Consider the following 19724-nt stretch of genomic DNA (forward strand, 5'->3'; position numbering starts at 1 on the left):
AAGTTCCCTCCCCGACTCCCGACCCCCATGCTGGGGTTCCAACTGTTGGCAATTGGTGTTGAAAAACAAAACAAACCCCATCTTGCACTTAAGTGTACAGATGCAGAACCAACATGCTGTGTAGTTGGGCTCTTGTGTTCTTAACTCTCCTTTACATCCCACCCAAAAACAAAACATAAACCACCATCTGGAAGGACACCCCCCCCACTGCGCTCCTATCCTCCTTTCCTCAATTTCCTTCCTCCCCTCAATTTTCTTAACTGCTTCACTGACGCTTCACACATTACAAGACACCCCCCCCACACACACACAACGTTTGCATCTTGGCCGTAACCGTTTTGCTGTCAATAACCCTCACCGTCGCTCTTGATAAAGTTTGTGAAATGAAGAACAGCGCAGTGAATGAGTGACCCTACACATGCGTGCAAAAGGGCCGCTTGCTCCCAAGCGCTGGGAGGATGCGGCTGGCCGCGCCACACTAAATAACGCCGCAGTAGCCACGCGTCCCTGCAGCGCGCGTGTGTGACACGTGAAGCTGCGCACGTGTGAAGCGGCCGCCAGTATCTGCCTTCTCTCCTCCATTATCTAGGTTCTGTTTCTTTTCTCCGTCTAGTCTCTGCCCCATTCTCCCATTCCTGTGCTGGGCTCCCCTCCCCTTTCCCCTTCTCACATTGCCACCAAACCCCCTCTCTGTTCTCCCTCTCGTCTCCTATCAGTTCTCCCAATTCCTCTTTCACTCCCCCCACTTTTCCCATCTGGAACTGATTATTCTCCCTGGGAAAGGAACTTTCAGGAAATTCCATCCTAGGGTTGGGTTAGCCGCCGGGGTGGGGGCGGGAAGGGAGAGGGGAGGGGAAAAAAACCCTTTTCCAGCATTAACTTTCTTCAGTTCTCCCACCCGCCTCCATTCTGAGTTCCGCAGTCTTTTTTTTTTCCTCCGGCTACATCGTGTGTGTATCCTTTAAGCTTTCCCAAGAGCAGCCTTTATTTTATTTTTTAGTTATTGATCATGCAATCCTCTTCCCGAATTCGTCCTGGTATATCCCTTTAAGAAAGTGGAGCAAGGAAGGGAAAGTGGGCGCGGCGTGAGACCCGCCCGTCCCTTTTAACCTCTGGCTTGCCAGAGCTGTAAAGCGGAGTCGAGTAGCTGAGCCGAGTGGTTGGAACTTTTTGCTCGAGAGATGGAAAGAGGTACGACGGGTCGCCCCCCGGAGAGTTTCGTGGGCCGGGACTCCTGGGTTCCTTTCTGTAAAGGGCGTGAGTAGGCTCGAGAGTCCCGGGGCTCCGTTGGAAAATATAGGGGAAAGGGGCAGGGAACCCCGGATTCTCTGGGAAGGTAGTGTTGCCTAGTGGGTTAGAAGCGGGGATACTCTCTTGAAGAGCAATCGGTTTGGGAGCCAGGACTCCTGGGTTCTCTGGACTACTGGGCTGGAACCACGGTGTGGATATTGGGGCGGTTCCTCGTCTGATCTAGGAGCCTCCAGAGACTCAAGACTTCTGAGTTTGTTGGAAAGGAAGCGTGGACCAGAGGTTGAAGCCACAATGACTGGGAGCCAGGAAAGGGAGTGTAGAGTAGTAATGAATTAGAATCTCGTCGTGGAAACGTTTCTAGAGACCAGAGGAGATCTGCGGGCAGCCTGAGTTCTGTGCTCCCTATGTCCATGCGCTGGGTCTGGCTGGGAGAGGAAGTGTGGATTAGAATTGCCTGTGGATGACTAACTTGTGAGCAAATGGGGTGAGCCAGGGAGAAGAGGCTGTAAACAGAAGGAGAGAAGTTAATCACACACAAATCATCCCAAGGCAGAAGATACCCGGTTAGGAAGGAATTGATGTCAGGCAGGGGGAGGCCGGCTAGCGCTGGAGGGAACTGCATTCGGAAAAGGTACCTGCACACCTTCTGAACATGTGCATGTTCACACTTGCAGGGGAACATGAGCAAATGTGTCAAGAAGGGTCATCCTGAAGGATCCAGTCCCTTTTAGGAAGGCTATTGGCTGTTTTGTATTGGGCTGAAAGGTTCATATGTGTATTTGTATGCACAGCTCAGGATTGTGTGGGTGAGCAGTGATGCACATGGCTGGTTCATACATAGGACATGTGAGTTTCGCACAGTGATGTGGGGACAGTCAGTTTCCCAAGCCTTGGTTTTGTTCGGCGGAAAAATCTCCTAAGTCGATCAGTAACAATTAACAGGTGCTGGTTGCAGTACAGTGGTACCTCAGGTTACATATACTTCAGGTTACAGACTCTGCTAACCCAGAAATAGTGCTTCAGGTTAAGAACTTTGCTTCAGGATGAGAACAGAAATCGTGCTCCGGCGGTGCGGTGGCAGCAGGAGGCCCCATTAGCTAAAGTGGTGCTTCAGGTTAAGAACAGTTTCAGGTTAAGAACAGACCTCTGGAACGAATTAAATACTTAACCCGAGGTACCACTGTATAGATATCGGGCAAGCTTGGCAGTTCTAGAGTTTTGGGCTTTGTTCACCAAATACAAGTAAATTAAACATGCTGAATTAAGTGATTGTCTAGAGCATCAGAAATTTTCCTCAGGCATGTTACCTAATTAGGCAAACTAGCCTAATTATCCAATTCAAAATTTCCCAGAAAAATCCACATCGCTGGTTGTGAAACAGTGTGCGCTTGTGTGTAAAAAGTCTTCAGAGTTTTGAGTTGTCTGTTATTGGGCTGACAGTGCTGTGCAGAGCTGTGGATTTTCCTGTATCCCTGCTGTGTGCATATGTAAAATCATTGATCTGCATTTGGCAAGGCCCATCCACTGTCCCTGGCAAAACCTGCTCAGTTGGGCACAAGCCTATGCCTTTGAGGATCACATGGCGCACAGCATGTTCAAAGCGTGTTCCAGGTCTCCAGGGCGCTTGGCGGGGGAAGGGTGCCGCGGATCCTCTGCTTGTTATATAAACCTGGATTCCTGTCGCTGCTGATTGAATTGCAGTCATGTGGTTCGTTGTCCCTGCTTGCCTAGTTAATTGATTTTTGTGTTTTGTTTTTGGTATTGCGGCTCCTATTGATTTATTTCTCTGTGTCTCTCTTTTAGTGCTGCTGGTGTTAACTCAGCTGTCTTTTTTAAAAAATGAGGTTCGTTTACAATGTTTTGATACATGATCTGCTTTGATTCCTTATTCCTCCTTGATTCTCTGCCCACACTAGACTTTGCTGTTTCCCCAGAGAAATCGGAGATCTGGCTTCTCTTCCCCTTACCAGTGGGTCTCAACCTGTGGGTCCCCAGATGTTGTTGGACTACAACTCCCATCATCCCTGACCACTGGTCATGCGGGCTAGGAATGATGGGAGTTGTAGTCCAACAACATCTGGGGACCCACAGGTTAAGAAAGACTGCGAGAGAGTCCTGCAGAATCGGACCCAAGTTCCATCTAGCCCAGCATCCTTGTTTTCAAGGATGCCTCCAGAACCCCTTAAGCAGGTCACAAAGGTAAGAGTTGTTCCCTGTTTGTCTCCAGAGATAGCCTTCCCCTGAACGTGGAGGTTCTATTTAGCCGGCATGGCTAATGCAGCCTTTGGATTCTACTGGGAGGAGTTACACATGCTGTGCTTTAGCCTCATGAAAGTGCTCCTGTCAGCATGAAATGCTTGCGTCAGAGGAAAGGCTATTGCTCTGCAACAGAGCGCCTGCTTTGCACGCAGAAGATTCCAGGTTTGTTCCCAGACATCTTCAGGCCAGGCTGGGAACACCTTGGAGAGTCCCTGCAAGTCAGTGTAAACAGTTCTGAACTAGGTGGACCCATGATCTGACTCTGTATGAGGCGCTTGTGGAAGGTGAGTGAGCTATTTTACTCCCCCTTCTTAGCAGATGGGGAAGCTGAGGTCAGGAGGAAACTTGCCTTCGAGGAAACCAGTGTGTCCTTGACTGAACAGGGAGTTGAAACCAGAGCTGAGCCGCCATCTTTTTATAGCATCACCGATGTATGTCCCACTTAACAGAATAGCATGAGCAAATCAAACAGACCCCTGCCCCAAGGAGCTTGCAGTCTTGCGTTGGACATGCTGTTTGTTGCGCCAGATCCGCCGCGCTTCACTGTGACTCTAAACACCTCCCTACTCATCCCAGGATCCAGCCAAACCCTTCCACCCCATCCTCATTGCTAGACCTTCTTCACATGTTAGCATTTGGCGGGTTGCTGGACTTTGGGGTCTGATCCCAGATGGGCTGCTCTTTTAACTCTCAGCAATTTCCTACAAGGAAGCCCTTTCGGTGTACCAAAGCAGGTGCGTAGGCAAAACGCTGTGTGCATAGGAGGCAGTTGTTGCAACTGAGCAGAGCTTTCTTCCACAGCTTGTTGGACCAGTCTCAAGGTGGCTCCTGGTTCCCAGTTCCTTATTTGACACTGCAGCCTGAATAAGAACAAGTTGCCAAACCCCTGCACCCCAGAATAAGCTTTGGTCACAACCTCCCTGAACAGGAGGTCCCCTCTCAGTTGTATTTACACCCTGTGTAGCTGCCGAACTCTGGAGCAATCTCTAGACACAGGATTTCCCCGCTTCCCTTACACGAAAGCAACTTGGATAAAGTGGTTCTTGTATTTCAGTCTAGAACCCGTTCAGAGAGTTCAGGAATTGCACCTAAATTTCTTACACACACATGCGGAGCGTAAGAAGATTTTGCTGGATCAGGCCAATGGCTCATCTAGTCTAGCATCCTGTTCTCACACTGGCCTCACATCACAGTTCTCACATCTCACAGATATCTGTGGGAAGCTGGTGAGCCAGGGCCTGACTGCAGCAGCCCTTTCTCCCTTTGTGATTCCCAGTCAAAACCCAGTTTCCCTGAAACTCTTCGCTGTGGTCAAGGCCTATGGTCTCCCTATTCCTTTTTTTATCCCATCGTGGATAGAGATCAATCAATGAGTCACATGGCAATGCATCATTTTGCTGATGCATCAGTGTGCGGGGGAACAGAAAGGAAGCATTTCAGATAACAGCAAATTGAACAGCTAAGACCCTGATAGCAGAAACATCCATGGGCGGAAAATGCCATTGACTTTATGAAATTGGAGCAGGAGCGGTTAGGAGGCAGCGCTCTCTGCTCCTCTGATGAAGGTCCAAGTTTGCTGAAAGGTCCAAGTTTGCTTATATTTTCTAAAGGAACAAAAAGTCACGCACACGTTTCCAGTAAACTTAAGGAGAAAACTCTTCATTTGTCTTGTTGATTACTTTTTCCAGTACTCAATAAAAACTCTCCTGTTCCAGTCCCTCATCCTCTGCTGCTGCCAAAATCTCCCATTACCTATTTGCTAATTGTTATCTTCAGGTCATGTTACTGGCTGCTGTCACCTCCACCCCCTTAATCGACAATTCTTTATCATTCCCCCAATATTTTGCCTCACTCAGGCTCGTGGCTGGAAAATGCCTTAATTCGTTGTTTTTTTAATCTAGTCTCATTATTGGAACAATGTTTTCTAGCCTCGTTGGACGGAAGGGAGTTTCAGACTTCTGTGCAGCGGGGTTTTCAGAAAGCCTTGAAGATCTGCCCTTTCCAATTGGCCTTCCAGGAGTGATGTTTTCTTGGTTGGGCTGCGGCCATGTTTTCCTGGCTTTCTTATTCTCGTGAGGAGATGGGCCAAGCTATTTCTGGTTTTAAAACATCTGTGTTAACTGTTTCTTTTTCTTCTGCTCCTTCTTGGCTTTATGGCTGTAAAGCCACCTTGGATGGGCATTGTCCAAAAAAAATAATGCCTAAAAATAGTTTCAAATAAATGACATTATTTCTAAATCAGGGGTGGGATTGAGAAGTGGGGACCAGAGTGCGGTATGTAGGCCAGATGTGGCCTGATCCTTTATGCCATTGAGCCCCCTCTGTTGGCTCCATCCTTCAAATGTAAATACAGTGGTACCTCAGGTTACAGACACTTCAGGTTACAGACTCCGCTAACCCAGAAATAGTACCTCAGGTTAAGAACTTTGCTTCAGGATGAGAACAGAAATCGCATGGCAGTGGTGGGAGGCCCCATTAGCTAAAGTGGTACCTCAGGTTAAGAACAGTTTCAGGTTAAGAACGGACCTCCGGAACGAATTAAGTACTTAACCTGAGGTACCACTGTAGCCCAATAAGGGAGACTGTGTGGTGTAGTGAGTGCTGAAGTCGAACCTGAGAGACGAGGATTCAAACCCTCCGCTGGGCCATGAAGCTCACTGGGGGACCTTGGGTCAATCGCTGCCTCTCAGCCTAACCTACCTCACAGGGTTGCTGTTGGGATCAAATGAGATGGGGAAGAACCTGGTATGCCATCTTGAGCTCCATGGGGGTTGGGGGGAGAAGGTGGGATATAAATGTAATAAATAAGATGACCAGCAGATTTCTCAAATCCTCTGAGCGCTGGTTTTTGTTTTTGTTTTTAGCCATGCTTTCATTCCTAAAATCTAAATGTTAGGACTGCTAGCAAGACCAACCCCTTTAGCAAATGCTCAGCCTTCTGCCTGCTGTTCTAGCTTGAAGGCAAGACACACGGCCCCTTGCACTTGCATCCTGAACTGGCCACTGTTCATTCTTCCACCTCAGGAATCTGCCACAATATTCTGGTGGGCTGTGTGTGCCCCATCCTGACATACTAGGGCATGGTTAGGCAAACTAAGGCCCGGGGGCCAGATCCAGCCCAATCACCTACTAAATCTGGCCTGTGGACGGTCCGGGAATCAGAGTGTTTTTACATAAGTAGAATGTGTCCTTTTATTTAAGATGCATCTCTGGGTTATTTGTTGGGCATAGGAATTCATTCCTCCCCCCCAAAAAAATATAGTCTGGCCCCCCACAAGGTCTGAGGGACAGTGGACAGGTCCCCCGCTGAAAAAGTTTCCTGACCCCAGTACTAGGGCACAGAGAAATACTAACTTTTTTCTTAAAGCCTTATCTGAATGATGTTGCCATTAGATGAGGAGCAAAGATGTCTGGTGGGGATGGAAGAGGAGGAGGAGAATAGCGGCCGCTGTCTCCTAGGATTGCCCTCTTGTCTCTCTCCCCCATTTTTTTGTCTACTTCACTGTTAAACATAAGCTTTGAACCTGATGCTCATAAATAGAGATAAAAAGTTCTTGACTCTGAGATTTATCGGTATGTGCAACGACCTCCTTCACCCCTTGCGTCCCACATACGGACATAGATCTCCCTCTCGAAAGGTTGTTTTTCTTAAAGCTGACTAATCTTAGCAGGCAATCGCGCCTCCCCCTTTAAACCATTCATCTCCAAACTCCTCTCCTTTCAACCAGCCGTCCTTCTCCCAATCTTCGCTTTTTGTCTGTGCCCCCATGGCTACATCCATCCATCCACACTCTGGGAGGACTGCAGATCTCCCTCCATCTGACTGCCAGTGCATAAACTCTAAAAGGAGGATTCCTGTGGCAGAGAAGTAAGTCTGGGAGCTCCACCTGTTGATCTTCAGCCCAGTCTTCCTTGATCCCAGTTGCATAAAGGGTATACCTGATGGCAAAGGGAATACGTTCTGCACAAAAACAAGTGTGCTTCTATATTGTTGCACAGGGACACAGGTGGCGCTGTGGGTTAAACCACAGAGCCTAGGGCTTGCCGATCAGAAGGTCGGCGGTTCGAATCCCCACGGCAGGGTGAGCTCCCATTGCTCGGTCCCAGCTCCTGCCAAACTAGCAGTTTGAAAGCACGTCAAAGTGCAAATAGATAAATAGGTACCACTGCAGCTAGAAGGTAAACGGCATTTCCGTGCACTGCTCTGGTTCGCCAGAAACGGCTTAGTCATGCTGGCCACATGACCCGGAAGCTGTACGCTGGCTCCTTTGGCCAATAAAGCGAGATGAGCGCCGCAACCCCAGAGTCGGCCATGACTGGACCTAATGGTTAGGGGTCCCTTTACCTTTATATTGTTGCACACCACAGAAGTTGAAAATAATCCCCTGGCTTGCATAATAATAATAATAATAATAATAATAATAATATCCATGCTTCATCAGCACATCCCACAATGGGTTAATGGTATTTAAAATTCAGAATTAAATGCAGCTGGAAGATTATAGTCACAGGTATAGGGAGGTCCTGAAAACACACATCTCAGGTGTCAAAGGGGTAAAGAGGTACATTTAAGATCAAGATACCAGGGTTATCTGGCTCAAAACTTGTTTTCAATGCTGATGGTCCCAGGATTCTGTGGTGATCATCAGCCACAGGTTCGTGACAAAGAGGCAAGTGCCTCTGACCACCCATAATGCCTTGCACCGTAAAGTAACTGCATTCAAAGTTTCTGACCCTCTTCCTGGCAACACCTGGAATTAAAGAGAAGGCCGCAGGGTGCAATTTTATGGTAGGTTTGCCTCCTGTGACACAGAGTCCCTGCAAGAAGAGAGCCTGTGCTTCAGTAAGAGGAGCTGTATTGCAAGCCCTCCCCTTGCTGCTCTATTTTTCTGCTTGCGGGGAGCCTTTTACATGGGACTTAGGAACCAGTAAGATGGAGCAATTCATCTATCCATCACATCTCTTAACACATTCTCTCCTCATATGTATGGTTCTTGCCTATTGTTGTCTGCCAATGAGATGCACCTTGGGTGCCAAGGAAACTCTAATTACGCCGATATGTGGCCGAAATATTGGGAAATAATAGAAAAAATTGGAGACAATTGGAGGCTGCAGAGCCTGGACAAATTAAAGAGTAAGGTGCGAGATTGGTTACATTATGCTCAAATTCAAGAGGTTTTTAAAATGGACAAAAAAATTGGATTTCAGGTGGAAAAATCGAAGTTAGAGACAGAATTGCTTGAACCAAAGACTAAGGTACTTTCGAGAATGTATAACTTGTTGCTTAAATGGAATACACAGGATGAGACAGTCAAATCAGCCATGATAAAATGGGCACAGGATATTGGGTATAACATTATGTTTGAGGACTGGGAAAGGTTATGGACCACCGGAATGAAGTTTACGGCATGTAATGCCTTAAAGGAAAACATTATGAAAATGATATATAGGTGGTACATGACCCCAGTCAAGCTTGCAAAAATATATCACCTGTCTGACAACAAATGTTGGAAATGTAAAGAGGCTGAAGGGACATTCTTTCACCTCTGGTGGACCTGTCCGAGAGTGAAGGCCTTCTGGGAAATGATCTATAACGAGCTAAAAAAGGTATTTAAGTATACCTTCACCAAGAAACCAGAGGCCTTCCTCTTGGGCATTGTCGGCCAGAAGGTGTTAAAGAAGGATAGAACGTTTTTTCTGTATGCAACAACAGCAGCAAGAATACTCATCGCAAAGCACTGGAAGACACAAGATTTGCCCACACTGGAAGAATGGCAGACACAACTGATGGACTATATGGAATTGGCTGAAATGACTGGCAGTATCCGAGACTTGGGAGAAGAGACAATGGAGGAGGATTGGAAAAAAATTAAGGACTATCTACAAAAATATTATAAGTTATATGAATCTTAAGAATTGGCATGATTTGGAAAATCTAGCTTCAGCAATCAGGATTTAAAGATATAGGAACCTAAGCTATAAGTATGAAAGGGTTAAAGTTTAAAGTAATATTATATTTAATTCAAGGTACAAGTAAATTGATAATAAGTATTTAAAATCCAAAATATAATATTTGGAAAGTACAAAAGAATGCATGAAACAAGGTAATAATTTGCTGATATCTTTATTGTAAAGAATGCAGGGTGAGGGAGATGTGGGGAAGTCCGGTTGGTTATGGAAAAAAGTTTTGGAATGTTGGAGTTCTTTTTTTTTTTTTCTGTCCCTGGAAAATGTAATAAAAAAAATATTTTTTTAAAAAAAATTACGCCGATATGCTTAGATTTTATGATGAGCATGCTTTGCTTAATTTTGAAGGTAGCGGTTGAGTTTTATGCAAGAATTGCACCCTCTACCATCCACTGAGCAGTTAGAATAAATTGGGCATAAGGAGACCTTTAGTGAAGGAAAAGGTGATAGTGTATATAGCCTAGAAAAATGGGAACCATCAGCAAAACCAATCATGAGGGCAAGAAACCTTTTTTTAAAAAAAAAAGAATGTTGAGGTTTTAAATTCTAATTGCACAGAACCTACAGCCTTGGGTTTATCTTTCTTATCCATACATTGATGCCCCCCACAGTCATGTGGTACCCCACTCCTCCATTCTTTCCAATTGCATCACCCTTCCTGATTGTCTTTTGTGTCCCTAGCCGCTCCATTATCTTTTCTGTTTGATTTTCTGTGCATAAGTTGTTGCTTCCTTAATATGGGATAGCCCCATGCCCCAATATAGCTTAGGGCATCCTTTGCCCTCTCCATCAGTCTTCTTCCATCTCTCCCCCCCCCCCATCTTGCTCCCAGTTGTTTCTCCCCTGTTCCCTTCCACCATCCTCCACTTCAATTTCCCTCTTTCCATACCTCCTCGCTGTTGTTTTTTCAACATGCCACTTTTGTTTTAAAGCCATATGCTTCCTTTCTCAAATTCCCTTCTTTGCAGCCCTCTGCTCTTTCACCAATCCTCCCCAATCCGGCGCTTAGCCTGGTTTCCAAATACGCCAACCAAGTCCGGAAGTTCAGGAATGCAGTGAACTTTATAAGGCAATGGAGAGGCTTTTTGTGTTTTTCAAATTTCCTCTCCCCTCTTCTTGGGACAATATTTTTTTTGGCTCCTGGATCCCAAGCGTTCTTCCCCCCCCCCCCGCGCATTTGGGGCTTGTGTCTCCTCCCCCCCCCTCTCTTTCTTTTCTTTGGGGCAAGCGGTGTGTTTGGTTTTGCTTGAGCTTATGACATCTACGATTTCATCTTTCTAATGCAGGTATAAATAAATAAAATTCCGGGCCACCACCCAAGAAGGGAGGAGTGAAAACTCGTGACGAAGAAGAAGTGGGTGAAAGAGAGAGAGAGAGAAAGAGAGGAGTGTGAGAGGCGGACAAATGAAAGGAGAGAGAAAAGAGGAAATTTTGCTGGGGATTTCTGAGAACTGTGAGCAAACTTCCCGGACCTAGCTAGACAAAAGTGGCGACAGGATCCAACTGCAAATATCCAGGGAAGGATATACGCGTTTTGTGGCTCTGGTTCACTTGGCACTGCCTCTTGGCAGAGGCAGCGGATCGGGGCGACTACAAAAGCAGGAAGAACGACCGGGACAGTCCTGTGAGTCACCCCGAGCTGTGGGGGAAAGGAAAAGGACGTTGGAGTGTTTTCTTTGCAAAGGTGAGTTTCGCTAGCGCCTGGGAGAGCTTCTAAGCAATGCTTTGTGCCGGCTGACAGCTCTCAGCCGACTGCTGCAAGTCAGAAGGCGAGAGAGCGCAGCAGGCTGTCTGGACTCCTGAGTTCCCGGAGACAGGATTGTGGGGTCAGCAGGGAGTGGCTGCCAGACAGGCCTTATGGGCTCCCCCACAAGGCAGGGTGGGATTTAGTGGTTTCGAGCCAGCCGGCAGGGGAGTAGGACTCCTGGGTCCTCTAACAGAGGACTGGGGTTTAGGAGTCAAGGCACAGGAAATCTGGAAGAGGTGGGGAAAAGCTGAAGGGTTCCTGAGTTGGGTTGTGGGGCTGGGGAGTGGGCTTGAGTGTGGTGGGCATGTTTGGGTGGTTCTCTCCTCGAAAGGTGGGGTGGGTGGGTGGGTGGAGATGGTCTTCAGCCCTTGGGGGCCTCATCCCAGGAGAGAAGGGGGCGGGGAGGGAGAAGCCACCGTTTGTGTAGCAAAAGGGGTGTGTGTCTGGCAAGAGGAATGAGTGAGTGGCCATAAATCAAAGAGCGACTGGGCTTGGGAGCAGGAGAGGGTGTTGGCTGGGGCTAAAGTAAATAGGCCCCCTAGCCTGAGCTTCTTGGCATGCTCTCCAGAGGCAATCAAAAATCCTGGCTTGCAGCTAAACCTCCCCTATGCCCCCTTTCTTGACCCCCCCTCCTAAAGAACCCAGGAGTCCTTCCTGGCTTTCTCCCACCCCTGTAAGCCTCCAATCAGTGTAGGGGACCTAATTTGCACCCAGTCCCTCATCATGCTGAAACCCCCCATATCCCACCTCTCAGCCAGCAAACCCACACGTTCAAACACCCATGTTGGTTTCGCCGCCACCACAACAACCCAATTAAATCCTGTCCCTTTCCAAGAAGAGCCCTGGCTCCCAAGCCCTTCGCTGGCACTTTGTATTCACTTGATCACTGTTCTGTTCCAGGGAACCCAGGTGTCCGGGCTAAATGGCTCTGCCCCATCACATCCTCCCTCCCCCGATTCCCAATCATTTCCTCAACCTCGGCCACATCTGAGCCTTTCAAAGGACTTCATTTCATTTACCAAAGGAAATTCCGTCATTGTACTCCGGGGCTCGTAACCATATCTGTTATCCGCAGAGAAGGGAAACATGGACGGGAAAGGAGGGAATAGATATCTTCTCCCAAGAGGCTGGAGCATAAGCCTCTCTGGGTTCGTGCCAGGACCATGTCAGACCCCAGCCCTTCTGGATCTCAGCTGTTCCCCGTCCCCCTGTTAAGTTATTGCATGCACAATTGATGAGTTATAGTGCGTGCTCCCAAGAGTCCACTTTTGTTGGGGGGGGTTATTGTGGCATTATCCCCTGCTCTCCCCTCCCCACACCCCTTGCCTGAAATCAGCCTTGCGTAGAGAAAACTTCCCGTCCACAAACTGCCCCCTGCTTCTTATTAGCTAACTTGTCCTCACAGACTATGTTGGTCAACCGGGGCATTCATGAAAAACAAACAAGTTATAACATTTTCCCTGCTAGTCGCCTGGAGGCGAGTCTGAATTTGACACAGGTGACCAGGCGAGTAGCTGTTGGCAAGCTGGATTTGTGAATGCAATCTCTTTTATGCTTGGGAGAATACTTCTCCCACCACCCCCAAAACAAACCCGACTTCCAATGTAGTTTTCCCAGTACTATTCTGGTTGTTATATGTATGCTGTTAGTGCAAGTGTTGCTTGATATATCTCTCCTGGACTGCAGTTAATGACACAAACACCACAGCTCTTTCCCATCCACTGGTTACCCATTTAGTGATCTTCCGTTCTTCTGTTCTTTTAAAAGCCACCTTTTGAATTTGTCTTCCTGCTCTGCCTGTCCCAGAACTTAGCTGTCTTCATGTAAACTCCGGCTTAGAAGGAGGAGAGCATATATTTAACCAGGGTCATGTTGACCAGGCTGGGCTTCCTATTCTACCAACTTTTCTATCTCACCCCCCCCCCCCAAATATATCCAGTGGAGCATTGCACTGTTGTTGCTGGCTCAGGGTTGGTGTTTATCATTTATGGCCTTCGGGGTGGGAGATACGCCAGTTCAGGCAAAGAGCACTTTGGCAGAAGTTATACAATGGATGCAGCCACTTTGAAGCGGTCCTTTCACCAAAGCTGCCTTGAAATTCAACATTGCTGAAGCTAAGCAGGGCTGGATCTGGTGGGAAAATCCACCTTGCAGCCCTGTCTAGTCTAGGCTGGGTTGTGTTCCATAAAGTACAGTAACTGTTGTGGTAAATAACACATACACAGTGTATTGCTGATTTAACCTAAGCAGTGAAGCTGGGTCTCTGCCCCAAGGGCTTTACAGTATAGTCTTGACAGTGGGGAGAGGTAGCTAAGGGGAATAAGGAATAGACAGAGTCAAGAAGAGATGGCTGTGAGGGCCATGCAACCAGAGCTCAACCTTAGAGCAAGGGGGGACCATTTCAGCTTGGGGGCCACATTCTCTTCTGTGGAGCCTTCCAAGGGCCACATGCCAGTGGTGGGCGTGGCCAGGAGAGAAAGTGGGTGGAGCCAGTTTGCCACATAACCCTCTCTTATTCTCTTTCTAGGCTGGCAAGAAGCATTATAAGAGTTCAAAGACTCTCCAGCCAGGCAAAAACACAAAGGGAGGGTGCAAAAGAGGGTCTGTGAGGGGTGTGGCTTGGGGAGAGTCTTGAGGGCCACGTAGAGAGGCCTGGAGGGCCACAATCAGCCTCTGGGCCTGAGCTGCCCTACAGACATATCTCAGTATTTATTTATTTTTTATGGAATTTACTGACCTCCACAAAAACATATGTTGGTCCCGTCCCGTCCCCCCCCCCCCGCTGCTTTTGCAGCAGAAAGCTATGCCCAAAGCAGCTTGGAGCACGTAGGAAAATAAGTGAAAGAAGCAATGCATAACGAAAGAGAAACCATCAGCATATCTAACCACTCAGTATAATAAAAAAAATAGTTGCGCCAAATATTGGCAGCTGCCTCCACAGTTGAGGGATGCATTTCTGAGGTATGACGAAGAACCAGCATTTTATCTAAGTGTTGGTGGAACTTAGTGAGCGGGCAAGATTTAGAACCATTAGACTTTGTCTGTTATTGTAGATTTTTAATGCACATTTCGTGGGTTTTTTAAAAGTGAAATTTCCCTTCTACGGAAAGGGCTCCGTCCTTCCCCATTCCAGGTTTTTTTGGTACCTGAAGAGTTAAGAGCTGGCTAGGAGATTGGCAGCCAGCTACCTTCCTGTGTTCTGCTGGAAGGGTGTGGTGTTGAGTGGCTGAGAGGAAGGGATGCTGGCAGCCAGGACTCCTGGGTTCTTTTCTCTCCTTGCCTCCTAATGTGTTTGGGTTTCTCTTTCTCTCCCACCTGTGCTGACTCGACTCTCCCTCCCTGCCCTTTTTTCCACTTCTGTCAGCGCTTTCTGATCTTCGGAGCTTGCCGGCTTTCTTCTAACTTGGCCTCCACCTCCTCCTTGTTGTCCTCCTTCTCCTCCCCTCCCCAGTACTTGCCCAGACTATGTCTCCTACCCCCAGTGCAGCTGCGTTGTTCCCCATTAAAGCATGAATCATCCCCGGCTCTTAGATCATCACACCTTAGATCATCACATGCAATAGGGAGGCAGCACCCAGGAGTCCCACCTTCCTGTGTGTATCTCCAAAGCACCATCCATGTCAGGGCCAGCCCAAGACATTTTGACACCTGAGGCGGACCCCAATATAGCTCCCCCCTCCCTGTCATGGAAGAAGGGGGTTAAAGGATGCAGGTGGAGCTGTGGGTTAAACCACTGAGCCTTGGGCTTGCCAATCAGAAGGTCGGTGGTTCGAATCCCCATGACGGGGTGAGCTCCCGTTGCTCGATCCCTGCTCCTGGCAGGAAAGCACGTCAAAGACCCTGGGGGTCCCTTCCAACTCTACAATTCAATGAAAGTGCAAGTAGATAAATAGGTACCACTCTGGCGGGAAGGTAAACGGCGTTTCCGTGCGCTGCTCTGGTTTGCCAGAAGCGGCTTAGTTATGCTGGCCACATGACCCGGAAGCTGTCTGCGAACAAACGCCAGCTCCCTCGGCCAGTAAAGCGAGATGAGCGCCACAACCCCAGAGTCGTCCACAACTGAACTTAACGGTCAGGGGCTCCTTTACCTTTACCTTACATCAAGAACGGGGAGGGGGGGGAGAAGGATCAATGTCAGGATTTGCTCCCCCAGTGAACACTGCCGCTCATGGGTGAGCCAGCCCTTCTTTACAAAATCATTTTTATTTGATTTTACCAATATAAAATTATAACAATCCAAATGCTTATCCACATATAGAGATTACTCTGAATCTCAAGACTTCCCACCACCCCCTTCATGGGTCCTATTGTCAGCATTTACAACTGCATATTATTCGATAATCTACATTTTATATCAATCCATATTGCCCATAATATTTGTTACGTTACAAGTGAAATTAAAATTCTGCTAATGTTTTCCTCTGCTTGCAATGGTCTCTTAAATAGATTATAAATTTTCCCCATTCCTTTTTAAAGATTTTGTCCTCTTGGTTCCTGAGCTTTATGGTCAGCTTTGCCATTTCTGCTTAGTCAGTCAGCTTAGCTTGCCATTCCTCCCTGATAGGGACCCTTTCTTCTTTCCATCTCTGGGCTAGTAGCACATGGCAGAGCCAGCCTTGATCCATGTGTCTGGCACAGTACAGAGTACGAAAACAGGTAGGTCTTTCCTCTGAGGCACTTAAAAGTTGGACAAGAGGGAAATTGAGGTAAACAGGGAGAGAATGTGTTCCCTTCAGCTACCCACTCTGGGGCTCGGTCCCCAGGCTGTACTGATTTCTCCCATGCTTAAATCTGTAGTGTCCCGATGATCCCATTATCTTCAGCTGTGATCCTAACTAAACCCCACTTGTCTTTCATTTCTCAGCCTCTCGGTTAAGATCAAGTGTAGTAGCCAAAGATTTCCAGTCCCTGTCTTTTCCATTTTAGCAGTCCCCACCAGGGCCGGATTTAGGTTTGATGAGGCCCTAAGCTACTGAAGGTCCTTTATATGTCCAGCTGTCCTTTGTCAGCAACAAATTGTCGCTTTTTGTGTGTTGAATATATGCTATATGGTAATTTATGGACCTAATAGGTATCTAAAGCCATTTGCCATGCAACCAGTCCATGCAGAATGTAGGCACCCTATATATAGAAATGAGCAAACCAGCGATCTTTTAGAGAACAGGCTAGCAGGCAGGGCCCATTACTTACATCATAGGAGCCTACACAACACAAAACACTGTTGCTGTTATGTAGGTTTTATTTTATTTGCTTTTTATCATATATTTTGGAAATGTACATCCAGGTTTCTTTTTCCTTTAATTTTTTTGGGGGGCTCCCACTTGGGGCCCTAAGCTATACCTCGTTTAGCTTATATGTAAATCCAGCACTGGTCCCCACCCTTTACCTCCATGTTCCACACCCCCAACCTTCTCCTTCTCTTAAGGAACCCAGGAGTCCTGAGTCCCAGCTCCCATGGCAACCTAGGCGTTCCTTGTTCTAGGAACGGGTTGAACAAGTTGCTGTCCTCTGGACTGCAAGAGTGGGAGCTCAGCACCCTACGCTGGGGCAGGAACAGTTCCTGCCGTCACTCATCCCAGGCTCTGCTTCTGAAATCTCAGCCAGGAACTGGGGAAGGAGGGAAGGAGCCTCTGGTCCCTACCCTTAGTGCCAGTGGAGTGAAGTGGATTGATCAAGGATACAGACCTGGGTTTAAACCCCTACTTGGTAATAGCCTCAGAATAAGTAGCAAATTCTGTGTGGCCTACCTTGCAGAATTGTTGTGCAAATAAACTGGGCTAGCCCTCCATTGAGCTTTTTGGAAGGAGGGGCAGGATACGAATCTGACAGAGATGAGGCAGCCGCCAAGACAACCGCGAATTCTATATAGTTTTAAAAATAATGATTATGGGGGGGGGGGAGAGAATGAAAAGCGGTTTTCAATGTGTGTCTCCACAAAGCCCTGTATGGTAGACCATTGTTTCCATTTTGTGGCTGGGGACCAAGATGGGCGAGTGAGTTGCCTAAGGTCAAGTGAGGAATCTGTGGCAGAGGCTGGGAGCGCTCAGATCCATGTATCCCAGGCCTTGACGGACCGACTATCCTGGCTCCGTTGGGAAGCTTCCAGCCCTTTCTCCTTCTCACCCATTTCTCTCTTCCTCCCCCCCCCAGATGCCCATCCTCAAGCAGTCCCCTGTCTCCCACTCCAAGAAGCGGCCGCGTTTGGACCGGGCAATGATCAGCGCCCCCTTGGGCGATTTCCGGCACACGATGCACATCGGCCGCGGCGGAGACGCTTTTGGCGACACGTCTTTCCTCAGCAACCACGGGGGCTCCAAGGCCAATGGGCTGCCTCCTGATGTGTCCCCTGGGGCCTTCTCTAGCCCTGGAGATGCCCGCTTTGAACTGTTGTCTCCACCCGGGAGCGGGAACGGCATAGTTCAGAGCCCTGCGACGTCGACCCCGGATGGCAGCTTCGTGGCCCTGCAGTCCCCGGAGAAGGCAGAGCGGCAGAAGCCCTCTAACGGAAGGGACTGGGAGCTGCCCCAGAAGTTCTCCTTGGAGAGCCCCACATTGGAACATGCCGAATCCCTCCTCTCTTTCCAGTTGGACTTGGGGCCTTCCATCTTGGACGATGTGCTGGGAGTGATGGACAAAGACTGGGACAGCATCAGAGGGCAGGAACAGGAACCGCTGAGGGTCGAAAGCTCCAGCCCAAAGGGGCACCTCCATCGCAGTGGTGAAGAAGACGAGGAGGAGCAGGAGGAGGAAGAAGAGGAGGAGGAGGAAGACGAAGGGCAGGGCTACAGTTTTGAGGATGAACAGGATGAAGAGATTGGACTATAGGAAAGAAGAAGAGCAGTGTTGGATTTGATCGCTTTGGTTTCTCTAGCTGCCCCCCATCCCAGCACTCCTCCTGCCCTCTTTTTGGCAGAATTTCTCAGCCCCTCTGATGTGAGTTGGTCTATGGGCCAAATGTTGTCTGCTGATGACTGCTGGTTGACCCATCCCAAAGAGCCATTGATCTCAAATCTCTCACGGTTGCGTTCAAGAGGAAAATGGACAGGGGCAGGCAGGCAGGCTGCACCTCCAGTGTGATTCTTGCAGTCTCCCTTCTCTTGTGAGAGAAAAGCACTGTGCAACTGAGAAACGCACACACTGACCAATTATTGTACTCTCCCAAGGCATGGGATGATACAGATATTTTGATGCGCTAAAAAATGCATCTTGGTTATAAGGCGTCTCAGAATCCAAGGTTGTGCACCACTGATACCATCTTTGTCTCACCTTCCACTTCTCTGTTGTTTTAGGCAACCATCCATCAGGCTACCTTGCCAAGGACGATTCCATCTCCTGCACTTGTACTATTGGTTTCTGTCTCTAAACCTGAAACTGTGTTTTGAGAGTGCTGGAAGGACAGGCAGGTTGGAAATAAATTGGCATGTTTATGGAAGGATGGAGGGAATGAGGATGCACAGATATTCTGATGTACCTGTCCAGCTATTTAGCCAATAATTATATTGTTCTATTACCCCACTAGCATATTTAGCAGTGTGAAGTTATCCCTGTTTATTTGCTGCCCACCATTTGCTTTTCATCTCATCCACTCCTTGACCCTGGTGCTTTTCTGTCTGTCCAGATACCCATTCACTGGCTACTTCTTTCTCTTCATTCAGTACATCAGTGTATCTGTATATCCAGCAGCAGCAGGACTGACAAAACTGCAAGGCCTCCCTGATATTGGGGAGAGTGAAGAGGCTGCTTCAGGCAGCAGATGCTGAGAGACAGAAGCTGCAGGCCTTGGCTATTCCTCCTGAGCCAGCAGACATCCCCCCCTGTGTTGCCATGTGACCTGCCCTGAGCACCTTAATCTGGCTTGTTCCCTTGGGGTGGTGAAGGATCCCATCTCATCATCAGCACTGAAGTAGAAATAAACTGCAAGTCAAGTTGGCTTCTGTACAGGGTGGAGTGGAGCCGCCATCTTTGCCTCAGCAAAGGAAGACAATGTAGGGCGAGGCTTCCCAAACTTGGGTTCTCTAGCTGATTTTTTTTTTTGGGGGGGCTACAACTCCCATCATCCCTAGCTAGCAGGACCAGTGTTCAGGGATTATGGGAACTGTAGTCCAGAAAGAAGCTGGAGACCCAAGTTTGGGAAACTCTGATGTAGGGGAAGGAAGACAATGGAAGCTTTTGGAGAGGAAGTTGAGGGCAATGGGTCTGCTGTTTAAGGTGAAAGAAAGCAGAGGAGCTTTCTCACCTCCCGTCTCAAAGGGCCAGTCAAGAGATTATGGGATGGATGAAGGAAAGAGGAATGACTTGGGCATAATGTGAACTGATGTTTGAGCAAAAGTGTAAACAATTTACAGTTCTTGAAATTGTTGGGCAATTCACTTAGTCACTGATGGTGGCTGTAACAATTGCCTGCAGGCAACTAAGCAGAAATGAGTTTCTGGTGGTAAGAAAGGTGTGGGTTCCCAACCCCTCACCCCACCCCATTCTTCAGTCGACCAAAGTACCAAAA

The 19724-nt window shown here is 48.1% G+C and overlaps 1 protein-coding gene across 3 annotated transcripts; it reads left to right on the plus strand.

Moving 5' to 3' along the window:
• The first annotated feature begins 926 nt into the window (after positions 1–926).
• CDC42EP5 (CDC42 effector protein 5) lies at positions 927–19724 on the plus strand. 3 transcript variants are annotated; one of them, XM_082197135.1, is made up of 3 exons: positions 927–1257; positions 10764–11161; positions 17375–19724. In XM_082197135.1, the coding sequence occupies exon 3, from the start codon at positions 17375–17377 to the stop codon at positions 18047–18049; it is 675 nt and encodes a 224-aa protein (XP_082053261.1). In that variant the 5' UTR covers positions 927–1257; positions 10764–11161; the 3' UTR covers positions 18050–19724. The 3 variants fall into 3 exon arrangements, with proteins under 3 accessions (XP_082053261.1, XP_082053260.1, XP_082053262.1); XM_082197134.1 differs by having other exon boundaries at positions 927–1191; XM_082197136.1 differs by lacking the exon at positions 927–1257 and adding an exon at positions 1390–1882.

The sequence above is a fragment of the Podarcis vaucheri genome (assembly GCF_965113315.1).
Source record: "Podarcis vaucheri genome assembly, chromosome: 13".
Lineage (NCBI taxonomy): Eukaryota > Metazoa > Chordata > Lepidosauria > Squamata > Lacertidae > Podarcis > Podarcis vaucheri.

Bases quoted from the DNA above. Each gene is read 5' to 3' on its own strand.
- CDC42EP5 (XM_082197135.1), top strand. From the start codon at position 17,375: ATGCCCATCCTCAAGCAGTCCCCTGTCTCCCACTCCAAGAAGCGGCCG.